At 41.7% G+C, this 18,532-nt stretch overlaps 1 protein-coding gene across 2 annotated transcripts in view; it reads left to right on the top strand.

Annotated features, from left to right (window-relative positions):
- CLNK (cytokine dependent hematopoietic cell linker) overlaps positions 1 to 16,988 on the top strand; it is a 208,312-nt gene extending 191,324 nt beyond the window's left edge. The window contains exons 18-19 of one of the 2 annotated variants that reach the window (XM_002688459.6): positions 2,869 to 3,024; positions 13,482 to 16,988. In XM_002688459.6, coding sequence (XP_002688505.2) covers positions 2,869 to 3,024; positions 13,482 to 13,628 — 303 coding nt within the window. In that variant the 3' untranslated portion in view covers positions 13,629 to 16,988. Of the gene's footprint in view, positions 1 to 2,868 lie in introns of both variants that reach the window. The other variant, XM_059887816.1, reaches the window with a different exon arrangement.
- The last annotated feature ends 1,544 nt before the right edge of the window (positions 16,989 to 18,532 follow it).

Genomic DNA, 18,532 nt, shown 5'->3' with positions numbered 1-18,532 from the left:
GCAGCTTCTAGAAGCTGGAAAAGGCAAGAAAATACATTCTCCCCCTAGAATCTCTAGAAGGAACACAGCCCTGCTGGCACCTTGATTTAAATCCAGTGAGTCCCATATCAGACTTCAATCCCCAGAACTGTAAGAGAATAAATTTGTGTGTTATTGAGTTCATTCAAATTTGTTATAGTAATAGTAGGAAATTAATACATCTGATAACAAAGTATCTTGAACATATTAGGAATTAGCAAAACTATCTCATTCTCTAGATAAGGAAACTGAGGCTAAGGTTTCAATTACAAGGTGGAGAAAGTGCCAGAACCTGTATTAAAGATCAGTGCTGTTTTCAAAAGATCACAGCAGCCTCGAGGAGCCACTGTAGCTCTTTATTTTCTAGAAGGGACTACAAAGGACTCATAGGTGGCTGGGCGGTGCTTGCCTCAAGGACTCTCCCTTCCCTCTCCCTGAGGAATCCCACACACGGCTGACCTCTGCTGCGTCTAATGGTGCCATGGTTGTGCCAGCTCCAACCCTGTCTCTTCTTGGCTAATCAACTATGACACTCCCTGAGTCTCTTTCTCAAGGGAAAAATAGCTCTTAGAAGACCTATTTCCAGGAGCCCCTTGTGTGGATGGTGCTAGAAGGGCAATGTACATGCCATATAATGTCCTTCCCACTACATTTGGGCACTTTCAAGGCTCCCTTCCCTCCCTTTCTGTGTGCCTGTTTCCCAAAAAGCATTGAGAAAACAGAATCTCAGTTGAATGACTTCATATTTTCCTATTTGGTTTGTCTCAGTTTTGTCAAAACATGTTTCCCATTTATGTAAGATAATTTAATTCAAATTACAGGGTTGCCCAAATTCACTGTGACAAACTCATTGCAGAGTGTTAAATGATAAACCCCCAAACCAGCCACATGTCTTGGCCTTCTCACTTTCTAATCTTTGGCAATGTTCTGTGCTTGAGTCTTAAGGCTTTAATTATGGCTGAATATTTTTGGCAGAACAGGTTCCAGAAAATTCCTTAAATTCACTTTATGCACTTGGAGATTGGTGTATTTATAGCAAGAATGTGGCCTTGGCTTTTTGGTATTCCGCTGATTAGCTGTGATGTGTCAGGGGATCCACTTAGATAATTATAACCTAATTCCCTTACCTGTAAAATGGGGATAAAATACCTCCTCAAACCTTACATAAGGATCAAATAAAATGTGTATAAAGTGCTTGGCATCTTGAGAGCAGTTTTCAGTAAACCTTAGCTGCCAGCATCATCATGACATCACTATAGTTTTATAGTATTATTTATAAATTTAATATATTTATAGTGTTATTGTAGAGTATTATAATCATTATTATATATGCATGTATATAATATATATAAACATATAGAAATGAAATATAGTCAATAGAGGAGATAATTACAAATATAAATTATCATATACAATACCTATCACATAAAGAATGCATAGTACTATACATACTTAACTAGATCTACTCTACATATTTATAACTACATATCCAAGAATCAATGAAATTACAGTTAAAGATTTTTCAGTATTTTTCCTCATATAACTGACATGATGTAACCACAGAACTAAGCCTTATATGTGTACCTGTTCAGGAAGATTGCTCCATTTCTTAGCCTTTTATGACCAGATCTTCATCCTGAGCTACTCCCCAGGGTGTGCCTGATTATTTGATATTATATTTATAGCTTGTCTAGTTACAGCCTTCAGACCATTTCACATTGTTGGCTTTCTTTTGGAAACCTCTGCTGTCCCCCCTTGGCTTCTGTGACACTGAAGCTTCTGAGTTTCACTCCATCTCTGAGACATCAACTTGGAACGTTTTTTGTCTCCTCTTCTTTGCCCTGCACTTCCTGTCACCTCATCCCATGCTCTATTTTCTATTTCTCCTTCATAAAGTCTTTCCACTTACTTCGACATCAGTGACTGAAGCCACTCCCCATGAGGAGGATCAACGTCAATGCTCAAATCCTCTCCTACTCAAAGCCTGCAGTGTTCCTACTGTCTCTAGAATAATACCCTGAACATTAACAGAACAGGAAACACATGAACCCTGGCAGATGGTGGAAAGCAGCCCCAGAGGGGGGAGGAAAGGGAAGTCAGAGGGGGTGGCTTGTGCAAATGCTAAGAACCTGAAAGCAAGATGGTGCCCCTGGGAAATGGTAGCTTGACCAGCACCATCATCCCAGGGCTGGAGGCTGCAGGAGTGACCAAGATAAAACTGCAGGAGAGTCTGGTACCTTGGTCCATGAACATCATTTTATAGTTGTAGGCATGGCACTGAGGACAGTGGGGGATATTGGAAGATTTGGAAGAGGAGGGTGTTGTGATCTGAACAGTGCACTTTTCACAAAATAACAAGAACCCCTAGACATGTTGCTGTTCGGTCACTCAGCCGTGTCTCTTTGTGACACCACAGACTGCAGCACTCCAGGCTTTCTTGTCCTTCACTATCTCCTGGAGTTTGCTCAAACTCATGTCCATCAAGTCAATGATGCCATCCAACCCTCTCATCCTCTGTCACCCCCTTCTCCTCCTGCCCTCAATCTTTACCAGCATCAGGGTCTTTTCCAATGAGTTAGCAGTTTGCATCAGGTGGCCAAAGTATTGCGGCTTCAGCTTCAGCATCAGTCCTTCCAATGAATATCCAGGGTTGATTTCCTTTAGGATTGTAACCCTCAGTAAACACCTACTGAATTAAATTGAATAAAGAACTGGCTTGCCAAAAACTAAAGCTTCTTGGGGATCTCAGGCACACAGGCTTCACTGCTGTGCCTGTTGGGAGGGTGGATCCTGGTTATGAAGATCATTGTGCTGGGGCTGGAAGGATCATTGTTCTTCCTTTTGCTTCAGGATGGCACCTTCTTGGTCCGAGATTGCTCTGCAAAATCCAGGGCGGAGCCCTATGTGTTGGTGGTGTTTTATGGGAACAAAGTCTACAATGTGAAAATCCGCTTCTTGGAGAGGAATCAGCAGTTTGCCCTGGGGACGGGGCTCAGAGGAGATGAGGTGGGTATAACCCAATGGCTTCCCTTTTGCAACCAAAGGAACAGCAATAAGGGGAGCTTTGAAGGAGTTCACAGGGATTCTCTAGTGGATCAGGCTGGAAAGAATCTGCCTTCAACGTGGGAGACCCAGGTTCGATCCCTGGAGAAGGAAATGGCAACCCACTCCAGTATTCTTGCCTGGAAAATCCCATGGATGGAGGAGCCTGGTGGGCTGCAGTCCATAGGGTCGCAAAGATTTGGACACAACTGAGCGACTTCACTTTGGAGATGCTGGCTGAGCCACTCCCAAATCCCCATGACTGCAGATCAGAGAAGAGCCACCCTGGAGGTACAGAATGTAATCTAATCCTTCCAGCCCCTTCCACAAGCATCCTCGTCCGTGTCTTAGCTCACAGGACCTGCAGCCAATCCTGACCTTTCCATGCACCCTCTCTCCTGCTTGGCCCGTTGAAGAAAACTCATTCTGTAACACACATCTCCATCCTGCCTGCCAGGAAGCCTTGCCTGAGACCCATGTTAATGCCACACTCCTTTCCCCCGCCAGCGCTGAATTTTACTGCAGCCATTTCTGGTGACATCGGCAGTACTGGCATTAGGAATGGGTAGGTGTGTGTCCCCACATTGATCGTGGGCTCAGTCACTGCATCCAGTGCTATGCTGAGCGTGACCAACCTCGGTACACGTCTGCTGAGAGGCAGCTTGGTCCAAGAATGACTCGATTAAAGCATTCATTAATAACTGAATAAATAGATCAGAGAGAAAAGGGAAAGGAGATTGATTTCTGCTGTGTTTATGCTAGGCCTGGTCTGTCTGCATTATCTTATTTTAACCCTCAACAGCTCTTTGATAGAACAGTGGTTCCTATCTTAGATGTAGGGAAACTGAAGCTTAGAAAATTAAGTCAAGGGCTAGAGATGCACAGGTGGTGAGAGGGCAAAGAGAAGTTGTTCTTTCAACTCTTCTAGAAGGAAAGTAGGAAGGAGGGAGGGAGGGAGGAAAGAGAAGGCGAGATAGGGTTCAAATTCTATCACCATTTTCTATGTGTGTGAACTCAGGCCAGTCACTTCACTTCTCTGGGCTTTCAGTTCAGTTCAGTCGCTCAGTCTTGTCCGACTCTTTGTGAGCCCATGAACCGCAGCACGCCAGGCCTCTGTCTATCACCAACTCCCGGAGTCCACTCAAACTCATGTCCATTGAGTCGGTGATGCCATCTAACCATCTCATCCTCTGTCATCCCCTTCTCCTCCTGCCCTCAGTCTTTCCCAGCATCAGGGTCTTTTCCCATGAGTCAGCTCTTTGCATCATGTGGCCAAAGTATTGGAGTTTCAGCTTCAATATCAGTCCTTCCAATGAACACTCAGGACTGATCTCTTTTAGGATGGACTGGTTGCATCTTCTTGCAGCCCAAGGGATTCTCAAGAGTCTTCTCCAAAACCACAATTCAAAAGCATCAATTCTTCGGCATTCAGCTTTCTTCACAGGCCAACTCACATCCATTCATGACCACTGGAAAAACCATAGCTTTGACTAGATGGATCTTTGTTGACAAAGTAATGTCTCTACTTTTTAATATGCTGTCTAGGTTGGTCATAACTTTCCTTCCAAGGAGTAAGCGTCTTTTAATTTCATGGCTGCAATCACCATCTGCAGTGATTTTGGAGCCCAAAAAAATAAAGTCAGCTACTATTTCCACTGTTTCTCTGGGCTTTAGGTTCTTCAAATGTAAATGTTCTTTGCAAGTCTGGACTTCTGTAATTCAGTGATTCTCATGTGCCCCCTCTGTTTATCTGCTGGTGTATGTTATGGCCTAAATTGTAGCCCCCTCCCAAATTCCTATGTGAAAATTCTAGCCCCCAGCACCTCAGAATATGACTGTATTTGCAGACAGGGTCTTTTTGTTTGTTTTTGTTTTATTTATTTTGGCTGCATCAGGCCTTAGTTGAGGCCTGTGGGATCTTTCGTTGCAGCACATGGACTCTAGTTGGGGCACATGGGCTCCAGCACATGCAGACTCAGGAGCTGTGGTCATCGGGCACAGCTGCCCCATGGCATGTGGGATCTTAGTATCCTGTATGCATGCGTGCTAAGTCGCTTCTTATCCCCTGACCAGGGATCAAACCCACGTCCCCTGCATTGCAAGGAGGGTTCTTAACCACTGGACCACCAAGGAAGTCCCCTAGAGATGAGGTCTTTACAGAGGTGACTAAGATAAAGCGAGGTCCTTAGAGTGGCCTTTGACCGCATGGGCCTGGTGTCCTCATGAGAAGAGGAGATTAGGATATAGACACACACAGATATGCGGTCACAGAGAGAAAGGGGACATTTTCAAGCCAAGGAGAGAGGCCTTAGAAGGAACCAACCCTGCCAACATCTTGATCTTGGAATTCTGACCTCCAGGTCTGTGAGAAAATTAATTTCCATCATTTAAGTTCCCTACCACCCTAGTGGGTGGTACTTTGTTGTGGAGGCCCAAGAAGACTGGCACAGTAGGAAACCAGAACTGTCACACAGACACCTATTGTTCTTCAATAGATACCAAAACGACTGTTGCCAAGGCTGCCAAAATGCTTCAGGAAGGCACGAGTGTGGACATCCCAGCTTAAACCCAGGGCCTGACCCAGAGTCCTTTTCTGAGAATCACACGTGGCTGGAGAGGGTAGTCAGCACTGGCCAGGCCACCGTGGGGTCAGTTCACCAGACTCTGCTCCAGCCTGGGAAAGTTTCGGCATAAAGGAGAACATGAGTGAATAAATAAATTAATACATAAATAAATCTTCCAAATATTGCCAAGTAAGAAAGGGATCAAAAGGTTACACTGCCAACATTCAATAGATCATGGAGAAAGCAAAGGAGTTCCAGAAAAACTTCTGCTTCATTGACTACGTGAAAGCTTTTGACTGTGTAGCTCACAATGAACTGAGGAAAATTCATGGGTATACCAGAGCACCTTACCTATCTCCTGAGAAATCTGTATGAAGGTCAAGAAGCAACACTTAGAACCAGATATGAAACAACTGACTGCTTCAAAGTTGGGAAAGGAGTATGACAAGGCTTTATATTGTCACCCTGGTTGTTTAACTTATATGCAAGTACATCATGAGAAACGCTAGGCTGGATGAAGCACAAGCTGGAATCAAGATTGCCAGGAGAAATATCAACAACCTCAGATTTGCAGATGACACCACTTTAATGGCAGAAAGTGAAGAGGAACTAAAGAGCCTCTTGATGAGGGTAAAAGAGGAGAGTGAAAAAGCTGGCTTGAAACTCAACATTGAAAAGACTAAGATCATGGTATTTGGCTCCATCACTTCATGGCAAATAGAAGGGGAAAAAGTGGCAAGAGTAACGGATTTTATTTTCTCAGGCTCCAAAATCCCTGCAGACGGTCACTGCAGCCATGACATTAAAAGATGCTTGTTCCTTGGAAGGAAAGTTATGACAAATCTAGACAGCATAATAAATAGAGGGACATCACTTTGCTGACAAAAGTCTGTACACTCAAAGCTATGGTTTTTCCAGTAGTCGTGTACAGATGTGAGAGCTGGATCATAAAGGCTGAGTGCCAGAGAATTGATGCTTTTAAACTGTGCTGCTGGAGAAGACTCTTGAGAGTTTCTCAGACTACTACTCAGTACTACTACTACTACTACTGGAGATCAAACCAGTCAATCCTAAAGGAAACCAACCCTGAATATTCATTGGAAGGACTGAGGCTAAAGCTGAAGCTCCAATACTTTGACCAGCTGATTCACTGCAAAAACAAAAAACAAAAAACCCGGATGCTGGGAAAGACTGAAGGCAAAAGGAGAAGGGGGTGGCAGAGGATGAGATGGTTAGATGGCATCATTGACTCAATGAACTTGAATTTGAGCAAACTCCTGGAGATAGTGGAAGACAGAGGAAACTGGCATGCTGCATTCCATGGGGTCCCAGAGTCGGACATGACTTAGCGACTGAACAACAAAAACAAAGGGTTACAGCAAAACTACAAAGAGGAGTTGCAACGATTTCCTTTTGTGATGAGGATTAGTGAGTTAATGAACGTCAAACACTAAGAACACTACCTGTGACATGTCAATAAATGTTCGTCATTATTATTTTGTTATTATTCTGACTGGGTCATGGTGATAACTAGGACATAGTTCCCCTTAGGTCCAGACAGTGCATGCCTGCTTAGTCAAGTCTGACTCTTTGTGACCTTAGGGACTGTATAGCCCACTAGGCTCCTCTGTCCATGGAGTTTCCCAGGCAGGAATACTGGAGTGAGTTTTCATTTCCTACTCCAGAGCATCTTCTTGAGCCAGGGATTGAACCCACGTCTCTTGTGTCTCCTGTACTGGCAGGCAGACACAAGATTCTACACCACTGTACCATCTGGGAAGCCTCTGGGTCCAGATACCTATGGTTAATGGGATTTCCCAGCTCAATTTCCCTTTATTCTTCTGTGTCTTCTGCCAGCTCACAGAATTTCTCATTTACAAAAAAAAAAAAAAAAGGCTTATCTGACTCCGACTTTAAGTGCTTGGGATTCCTTTTCCTCAGAGAATACAAGAAATGGAAATCACATTCCCTGAAATGTGCTGGGCTCTCTCTGAGCTGCTGTTTTCATTTGCTCTCGCCTTTGAAAACACTCTGGAAAGGATGCGTTATTGAACCCCTTTTACCAGTGAGGAAACCAAGCTGTAAAGAGGTTACAGCTTTTTTCAGGCTATACTTTGGTCTGCCTGTGAAAGAGGAAACAATGACCCTATGATAACTTCCTCATAGTGTGGAATCAGGTTGCCAGCCAGGTCACTGCCGGCCTCAGCAGGTAAACAGTTGTCATCCTGACCACCCTTGGATTAGACCATGAGCTTCCAGATGAACAGCTCTAATTATCGCTACCAAGGACCCCTTAAGAATTCAAATGCGTTGGGTTAGCCAAAAAGATCGTTCAGGTTTTTCCATCCCATCTATGGAAAAACCCAAATGAAATTTTTGGCCAGTATAACTGACTCATTTTTCTGTACACCTGAAACATTGTAAATCAACTATACTTCAGTGAAAGATAATTAAATAAAATCAGCATATCATTTTCCTAGATTTTTACAATATTTATAGTACTTTTAGGCCTAAAATCTTATATTTTGAGATTTTTTTCTCAATTTATATAAATTTTCATTTGTATAACCTAAAAAAAATGCAAATGCTTAAGAGGACTCTTTTTGGTTTATTATGGAATTTTCTCCTCTCATGCATCTCCCATGCAAGAGTCTCCTTTTCATGTCTATTTCACACTTACATCATTTATTATGCACAGACACTATACTGTGCAGTTAACAATTATTAATTAACTTGATCGATTTGATCCTCATAGCAACCCTTAAGGTAGGTGCTATCAATATCACCATCTAACCGACAGGGAAACTGAGGCCCAGAAGCGTGAAGTCACTGGCCCACAGACATGTGCGTGCATTCGTACTAAATCGCACAGTCACTGTCCCACTATTTTCAACCCCATGGACTGTAGCCCTTTAGGCTCCTCTGTCCATGGGATTTTCCAGGCAAGAATATTGGAGTGTTTTGCCATTTCCTTCTCTGGGGATCTTCCCCACCCAGGGATCAAATCCACATCTCCTGCATTTGGCAGGCAGATTCTTTACCACTGAACCACCTGGGAACCAGGACGCACAGACACAGCTGGGGTTCAATATAATCTGCAAAAATATTGCCTTTCTCACATAGCCTCAGACAGCATCATAACAAATGCAAATGATCCCCAACCCATTTGAAAATAACCTAGAACTTCAGTTGAAAATTAGTTAACACCTACCTGGAGCTTAGTGTGAGCCAGATGCTGGGTGAAGAATCACAATTTACAGGTGGTTCTTCCTGCCTCTCTTCTGAATGAGCTATGCCCTGGTGTAGAGGGGGATGACCTAGATTGCTCTCAGTTCCACCACATTTTTCATCGTTCTGTTGAGCCCTTTGCCTTTAGGAGGAAGAATCTCCCATTGCTAAGAAAAGATGAAAGAATTTCCTGCAGCCAGGCTTTGCTCAATGAAAATCAGCTACTAGCTATTTTATCTGGTGCTTGAATAAAGTAGCATCTTAGCTGACTCTGCAGGAGAACCGTAATGAGGCACAGGGTTTTCAAGGATCATTTTGATTTCCTGTGGCTTGCTGGCTGTTTTGCAAACTGTAGAATTTGACTGTGCATACAGTGCAGGGTCACCTCTAACATGGGAGCTATTTTGAGAGTAAGATGAGATGATGTAAACAGGGTTCTAGACACATAGAGGGAGGCAGGTGGTTAGTAAGTACCACTTCTGCCTTCAATGATTCCCTAAAGTCCTTTCACTGGATCTGTGTGCCCTGGGTTTGAATGAAAAGCTCACAAAGGGCCATAACAGTTGCAGCAGCCTGGTCTGGTCCCCTGGGAAGGCACAGCTTGTCGACACCTGTCACAAGCACAGAAGGTAAGCAAATCCACACAGGCCTGCAAAGAATGAGCCTAGGAAGGTCCAAGTTGCAGCATATTATAAAGTTGGGTAATTCTGTTAGCCATGTGACCAGAAATTCATGTCTGAATTTAGATTTAGGGAGCATCTGGAGCTTCCTGTGGCTGCTGTAACAAAAGTCCACAAAATTGGTAGCATAAAACAACAAATATGTATTCTTTCGAAGCTCCAAAGTCTACAATTCTGCAACCAAGGTATTGGCAGGTTATGCTTCTTCTGGAGGCTCTAGGGGAAGATCCTTTCTGCCTCTTCCAGCTTTTGGCGGTTGTCAGCATACCTTGGCTTCCTTGGCTGGTAGCCACATCACTCTGATCACTGCCTCTGACGTCACATTGCCTCCTCATCTTCTCCAAGTGACTCTTCCTCTGTTTCTATCTTATGGGAATACGTGTGATCGCTTTTAGGGATAGCCTAGGTTGAACTCCTCTCTTGAGCTCTTCCTCTCAGGACTTCCCTGGTGGTCCAGTGGTTAAACATCCTCCTGCCAATGCAGGGGACATGGGTTCAATCCCTGGTCCAGGAATATTCTACATGCCAAGGGGAAACCAAAGTCAAGAGTTGCAACTATTAAAGCCCACACCCCCAGACCCCATGCTCCACAACAAAAGAAGCCACTGCACAGAGAAGCCAGCACAGGGTAACTAGAGAGCAGTCCCACTCACCACAACTCGAGAAAGGCTGTGTGCAGCAATACAGACCTAGGAAAGCCAAAAATAATTAATTTTTGTTAAAGACCTTCCTCTCAAGATCCTTAACATAGTCCCAACTTTTGTCATGCTAAGTAATACTCTTTTGCTTAGAAACATTCACAGATTCCAGGAACTAGGACACAGGATATCTCATGGAGGCCACTTTTCAGCCCACATCTCTCATTTGTTCAGTATTGGGCCACGCCTTATTTTATGCCTACGTTATGCTAGATCTGATGCTTCACTCTGGGGACAGAGAGCAGAGGAAGACGGGTCTCTGCCATCCAGGGGAATACTCTGTTAATCTGTACCCATCAGTGCCTGTGCCTAAGCAGGTCTAAGATTTGAAATATTTAGCAGCTGATAGAACACTGGCCCTGGACCCACCAGTGAGCTACCTACTTGTTAATAACCTTCAGAGCTCTACTTGCTGCCAAGTTTTAGAACTCACATCTGTCGACATTGCTGTGGAGTCTAGTAAAAAGAAGTGATCTCAAACGCTTGTGATAAATTGCTGAAAATTATGATAGACGTTTACTTGATAAAGTTTAAAGACTAAGAAACAGAGATAATTAATCAATGAGTTGATTTTTTCACTTCTCATGTCTGTTTCTCTTTGTTCTCTCTTTGCATCTCTCTCTCTCTTCCTCTTTTTCTCTTTTCTTCTATTATTCCCATGTGTGGATCCAAACAGAATGGTTAACCTTTCTGGCAGAGAAACATTGCCTATGGTTGGTATTTAGGGCAATTGCCAAAGGTTTAAACAAATTTTAATATCTAATATTAGGATGGTATTTACCGTCCTCCTGAAAAAGGGAATTTAATATAAAAGTTTTAAGAGCTTAATTATAATCTTTCTAAAAATTATCTTTAGAGTAATATGTCAGTTGTTGGCCTATCTCTGGAAGTCAGTAGTAAGAGATGACAGAATAACTTACTACGTCTGCCCAGCTTGCTTCCTTCTACTTGTTAAAACTACAATTTCATAGCAAATATCATCCATGGAGTGGATTATAAATAATTAGTATTGAATTCATTATATTGGGACTATCCTAGAGAAAATAGGAGTGAGACTACAAAGCAGGCATTTTTCCCTCTAAAGATTAATTCCAGAGGAAAAAGAGCCAAAATAGGGGAATAGATTATCTCTGTAAATACATATAAGAAATAAGAATGTATTCATGCCAAGATATTCTTATAATATGGAACCAAAATACTAGACATCTATACCAATCCCCAACAGAATTTGAATGTAAGTAATGGCTTTGTAATGTTGACAAAAATTCAAGTCTGGAGATTATTTCCACAGTACTTTATCCCTACATGAAAAGATCTATTTGGAGAGGGAATTTTTTTTCCATCCGCCCCCACCTGAATGCAATGCATGAGTCTCCATGAGGACAGAGACCTTGACAATCTCATTCCCTCTTGAATGTCCCTCAGGCCTGCAAACATTCCTGTGCTGGGCAGAGGGAGGATGTGCAAAACTAGAGAGAATCAAAAGTGTTAGTCGCTTAGCCATTCCTTTTTTCAGAGGATCTTCCCAACACAGGGATCGAAACTGGGTCTCCCACATTGCAGGCAGATCCTTTACCGTCTGAGCCACCAGGGAAGCCCAAGAGAATCAAAGTCGTCCCCAACACAGGTCCCTCCTTCACGCTGCGCCATCTGGACTCAGCTCTGTTGGAACACTGGGTTCACAGGCCATAGGTAAAGTTGCATCAAGGAAGAAACTCATACACATCCAGAAAAACCAGTTTGCATTCCTGGTCCTGCCCCAGCTGTGTGACCTCTGAGGAAGTTGCTTCCCACTCTGAGCTAGTTTCCTTGGCTTTTCAGAGAAGGTCCATTCCTGCCCTGCTCACTTCACAAAAAGTTACAGAAGGCAGGAATTCCTGTCTTTGTTCACACGTGCTCAACACCTGTCTTTGCACACAGGTCTTCCTCTGCTCTCAGTATCTTTAAATCCACCTTGTCCACTTAACTCACCCACACTGTATAGCCCATCTCAAGTCTGTATCTTCCACAAAGCACTTCCTGATTCCTCTATATTTGAAACCACCTTCCCTTCCATTAAGTCACCCCATCACTTTATCTGTACATCTCTAGAAACATAAAAGTGTAACATTCTGCTATTACCTGTTTATTGCATAAGAAATCCAGGTAAGAACACTAAATTGGCCAAGAACTACCAGGCCAAGCCCTGTGGTCATCAGTATTCTTCCTGATTAGTCTAGAATGCATCAGAACAAGAGGGGTGTACAGGAGAGAGGCTTCACTGCAGATGTTCCCATCAATTTAAAAAGTGGAGTCAAGACGTGATCATCCACATTTTAATTTGTCACAGTTGGGGGACAGGTAAGGGAGGCACCAGGGAGTCTTCATGGCTGACTGCAGTGTAATTAACCCATTTGAACTGCTTATCATAGGAACACAACGACAGAGTGGAAACTGACCAGTGTGACCTGATTCTGGTGAACAGTCCATGGGTGGGAAGCTTCGAGAACTGTGGAGGGTTCACTTCTGGTCACCCTCCTTACCTTAATCTTACCATTTATCATTCAAGAGCTTCTTTGCCACATCCTTTAAAAAAAAAAATCCACTTTCTCCAGGGGGAAAATGTGAGAGGGGAGGGATGAACTGGAAGACTGGAGTTAACACATACACACTACTATATATAAAATACATAACTAATGAGGATGCACTGCAGAGCACAGGGAACTCTACTCAATCCTCCATAATGACCTATATGGGGAAAGAATCTAAAAGAATGGATATACGTGTATGTATAACCGATTCACTTTGATGTATACCTGAGGCTTATACAGCATTGTAAATCAACTGTTTGTTGCTATCATTGTTATTATTCAGTCGCTCAGTCATGTCCAACTCTGCAACCCCATGGACTATAGCATGCCAGTCTCCTCTGTCCTCCCCTATCTCCTGGAGTTTGCTCAGATTCACGTCCATTGAGTCAGAGATGCTATCTAACCACTGTACCCTCTGTTGCCCCAATCTGCTTTTGCTTTCAATCTTTCCCAGCACTAAGATCTTTATCTCCTATACTCCAATCAACTATATTCTAAGTCAACTATACTCCAATAATTTTTTTAAATCACTTCCTGATATACCTTTACAATCTAAAAAAAAAAAAAAAAAGTCAAATGAGTTACCCTCTTTCCTAAGTAAAATGAAGCATCTTAGGCTGTACTTTAACCTACACACACAAAGGTCCTAAATTTTCACTAACTTTCTCTTCTGTGTTTCAGAAGTTTGACTCGGTGGAAGCCATCATTGAACACTACAAGTATTTTCCTATTATACTTATTGACGGGAAAGATAAAACTGGGACCCACAGGGAGCAGTGTTACCTAACTCAGGCCCTCCCTGTCAACAGACACTTCTCACCTAGGTAGCCTGCTCATTGTTTCATCTTCAGATCAGTGGATCCAGTGCTTCTGTCATTTTTTCCTTTGTTTCAAAAAAGATTATTTTCTGTGACTTCAAGGGATTTCTTCTTTCATTTTGTAGAAAAAAAAAAAAACATTCTATCATGGAAACTGGAAAATCAACATGGTTTTGAAAGCTCACATCACAGAAGGAACATGTATAAGATGGATGCAAAAAATAAAAAAAACTGGTTTTTAAAAAATATCTTCCAAAGAAAAGAACTACAAACATGGTCATTATGCTCATGTTACAGATAAGCAACCAAGGTTAGAAGAAGCTATCGCTTCAGGGTTTGCAACTGGCACTTGACAAGTCTGGGTGAGAGTCCCCAAATCTATGATCCTTCTAGTACCTGGTGCTGTCCTCTTGATTTCAAAACTGTTTGGACTTGTGAATTCAGAATGTCTTTATGACTCCTTATGTTAAAGATGTAGGTGAATGTTAGCTCTCCTTTATTTGTAATTCTAGAAATTATAGGGAAGGATGTGGTATGAAAAAACAGATCACTTGTGAATACCACTTGAAGGACAGAAATCAGAAATGTTTTTAGTATGGTGTGAAATGGCTTTCCGCACAGCTCAACAGGTAAAGAATCCTCCTGCAGTGCAGGAGACACAGGACACATGGGTTCGATCCCTGGGTCAGGAAGATCCCCTGGAGGAGGAAATTGGCAACCCACTCCAGTATTCTTGCCTGGAGAATTCCATGGACAGAGCAAGTCTGTGGGGTCGTGAAGAGTCAGACACAGCTGAGTGACTGATGCATACAGGTATGAAATGACCACAGTACCATTACCAGTCTACTCTGTTTAGAGTAGCTTTAAGCCCAATGGAATTAACAAATTCACAGTAAGGGAGTAAGGGAAAGGCTGAAGGAAAGTAGAATTTTTATAATTTGGATTGTGGACTTCCATTTAAAGGGAAAGAACTGTTCTCAAATTAGTGCCAGTGTCTTACAGGAACTTTGTACATAGCATGATATAGTTCCCCTCTCAATACTAAAAGGATTACATTTCATTCCTGTTTCATAACACAGATGAAGAAATAGGCTCAAAGACATCATTGATGTTACTCAATATAAGAGATCCCAGATTTTTATTATCGTTTTGCCTAGTTTCATCCAAACATATCTCCCCAGGTACACTCTCTGCCCTAGGCAATTTTATAATCAGGTTGAAAATTTTAAAAGAGACAGGAACACTTTGAAAATGCAGATTTATTCATGTTAAAATATATAAATAAACTCTTGTAGTGGCGTAAAGTTTATTAAAAAAAAAGAAAGAGTGCTGATTGAAATTAATAGAACACCATGAACTTCAAAAGTTTTCAAAACCTACATGTGAAATACATGGAATATTTATGTAACTGTAGTTTAGTTTTAAAGCAGAAGTAAAGCCAGAAAGAATGAGAAGGTAAGAGATATCAAAGGAAACAATGCAAGTGACATTTCCTGGGGAGCATGGAAACAGACTCTGCAGAGAGGACACAGGCTTGGGGGCAGAAAGAATCTTATCCTCACCCTGAAAAGCTATTGAAAGATTCCAGATAACTGATTCACTTCTTACTGGGGCCATGCCATTCCATGCTGTGTTCTCAAAAAATGTTTTGGAGTCTCCTCAAGCGTTATTATTAAAGTCCAAGAACATCAAGTGGTGATTGCTATTGTATAGGCTTATGTTTTTAAAAATCCTTTATTATTTCTTATTCATAAATGTATGTGATGAAGCTAAAAGAAAAAGAAGAACCATCTTAAAATGCTCACAATGGCTTATACATATGAAAATTTCTGGAAAGAAATAGCTTTCTTAGTAGTGACAGAAGTTGCTTCAAAGAAGTGGGATTAGGGGACCATGCTAGTTGAGTCTTCCAGAACTCAGATGCCAAGATAGAAGTTAGATGTGCAAACATTTGTTGGAGATAATGACTAAGAGAGATTGAAAGGAGGAGGAACAGGAGTAGGTAGGAAGACTTCAGGCTATGATGGAGGTCTGATACCTGTGAGAGGATGAGGGAAGAAGAGAGGAATGGCAAGAAAAGGCATCAGATTGAAATGCAGCTCTGGGAGGGGCTTGGTCAGCTCATTGGCAAGATCAGAGCAAAGACTGCCCACAGAGGACAGAGCCTGTGTTGTGCAGAAATGGCCATGTCTTAGTCAACACCATGCTAAGTCATGGCCAGAGGCTACCCAGGAAAACACGACCTTCACATGCTCTGGGAGACCCAGAAGGTGCTATCACTAGAGGCCAACAAATAACTTTTGATCAGCAAGTTCTTCCAAGAGCAATTCAAGGGGCTCACCTCCATGCCTGCCACAGTGACATTCTGATTTTCAGTGTTGATTGTAATAAGGACATTTTGCTTGTAGTAGATGACTAGAGAATAAGAATATATAAATGTCAAAGGTACTTTATTCTTACAACAGTTTGTAAAGAAGGCAAGGGCAGGTATTCTTATCCATTTTATAATTAAGGAAACTATGTCTCCTTGGCCAAAATCTTAGAATGACCTACTTGTGGCTAGAACCAAGGTCTTCATACACAATTTTCCTATTCAGTGTCTAGATATTTGTTGGATCTGTAATTGAAAGGTCAATGATTTGGGCTTGGCATGCCCAAATTTCAAAGAGTTTTAATCCCTTTTCAACCATTTTTTCAGTTGTCAAGTGTCACTTGAAACCTAGCTTCAATACAGTAGTGGAATTTTAGCTTTATCTGATCATAGCATCTATTCAAGATATTTCTTTTTGAGTAAATAATTTCCATTCTGGATCAATTTATATCTTCCTCATATTTAATAATATCTTGTTAAAAGCAGTTGTTTGTGTATTTATGTATATTTGTTACTAGGCTTTCTTGTAGATGTTGGAATAATAGCAGTGAATTAAGTGGGAGAAACGGACAATAAATAAGTATATGATGAATAAGACAACCTTAAGTTAGTTCCCCATTTCTTTTATGTGTTTTCTTGACACTTTTCACTAACTGCTTGTGAGTGAGGCCAATATTAGATATTTTGATGAAACTCATTGAATTGGATTTAAAAAGTATTGAACCAGAAATTTTTAACATTTCCCAAAGAAAACTGCCCCTCTTGATATGTGTGTATAACCTTGTAACCATGTCATAGGTTAACTCTTCTGCTCAAATTACTATAGAGGAATGAAATTTTAACCCACTGTCAAATTTAGCTCACTGCTGGGTGTGTGTGTGTGTACACATACATTTTTGATAAGATAGTCTATAAAATAAATGATTGGCACAGTATTTCTGTATAGACTTTTCTATCTTGAGTAATATTTGTTCTAGCTAAGCATATTTTCAGTTTTTGTGGGTTTTTTTTTTTTTTTTTTGCACATTGCAACTGTACTAACTTAAATGAAAGCAAATATGTAATTAAATGTCATATCTGTAACTGGGTATTAAGTTCAAAATATAGTTTAATTTTGTTTGATTCATGCTCTATTATCTCTCAAAGCCCCTTTTGAAATCATATTTAGAGTTAATTTATGAGAAATTTTCTAGAACAATTTTTGACATGTTAGATTTGAGACATAAAGGCCAAAAAGACCTGATCTCTGTGCTGGAGGGTTAAAAGCCTGGCAGGCAAGATACACACATAGTTAAAATCATGCAGTGCAGAATAATAGATTTGGTCACTGTCTCCCTTGAACCACCATTGCACTGGTAGGCCTGGGCGTAATCAAGGAAAACTGCCCAGGGCTGATGTCCAAGCAGAGAGTTAAAAAATGATGGCCTAAACTGCAAGTTTTAGAATTACAAATATGTCATCAGTTGATTTTTGAGTATTCTTATCTTTGTTGTTGTTCAGTCACTCAGTCATGTTGGACTCTTTGAGACCACATGGACTGCAGCATGCAAAGCTTCCTTGCCCTTCACTATCTCCAGGAGTTTGCTCAGATTCATGTCCATCAAGTCGATGATACCATCCAACCATCTCATCCTTCACCACCCACTTTTCCTCCTGTCCTCAATCTTTCCCAGCATCAGGGTCTTTTCCAATGAGTCAGCTCTTCTCATCAGGTGGCCCAAGTATTGCAGGTTCAGCTTCAGCATCAGTCTTTCCAATGACTATTCAGGGTCAACTTCCTTTAGGATTGACTGGTTTGATTTCCTTGCAAAGGGACTCTCAAGCGACTCCTCCAACACCACAATTCAAAAGCATCCATTCTTCGGCACTCAGCCTTATTTATGGTCCAACTCTCACATCAGTATGTGACTACTGGAAAAACCATAGCTTTGACTATATGGACTTCTGTTGGCAAACTGATGTCTCTGCTTTTTAATATGCTGTTTAGTTTCATCATAGCTTTCTTTTCAAGGATCAAGCGTTCTTTAATTTCATGGCTGCAGTCCTTGTCCACAGTGATTTTAGAGTCCAAGAAAAGAAAATCTGCCACTGTTTACACTTTTTCCCATTCTATTTGTGATGGGACCAGATGCCATGATCTGAGTTTTTTGAATGTTGAGTTCCAGATCAGCTTCTTCACTCTCCTTTCACTCTCATCAAGAGGCTCTTTAGTTCCTCTTTGCTTTCTGCCATTAGGGTGGTATCATCTGCATATCTGAAGTTGTTATTTCTCCCAGCAATCTTGATTCTAGCTTGTGATTCATCCAGTATGGCATGATGCACTCTGCACATACTTAAATAAGCAGGGTGACAGTATACAGCCTTTACATACTCCTCCCAATTCTGAACCAGTCTGTTGTTCTGTGTGTGGACCTAACTGTTGCTTCTTAACCCACATACAGGTGGCCTCAGGAGACTCTTTTCTTTAGGGTATTATTCTAGGTCATTCGTGTAGTAGTGAAGCAGTAACCTGTTGAATGGGTAAGTGAACACAACAGAAATAG

The sequence above is a fragment of the Bos taurus genome, chromosome 6, assembly GCF_002263795.3.
Source record: "Bos taurus isolate L1 Dominette 01449 registration number 42190680 breed Hereford chromosome 6, ARS-UCD2.0, whole genome shotgun sequence".
Lineage (NCBI taxonomy): Eukaryota > Metazoa > Chordata > Mammalia > Artiodactyla > Bovidae > Bos > Bos taurus.
The sequence above is the reverse complement of the archived record's forward strand: the minus strand, read 5'-3'. Positions and strand labels throughout refer to the sequence as shown.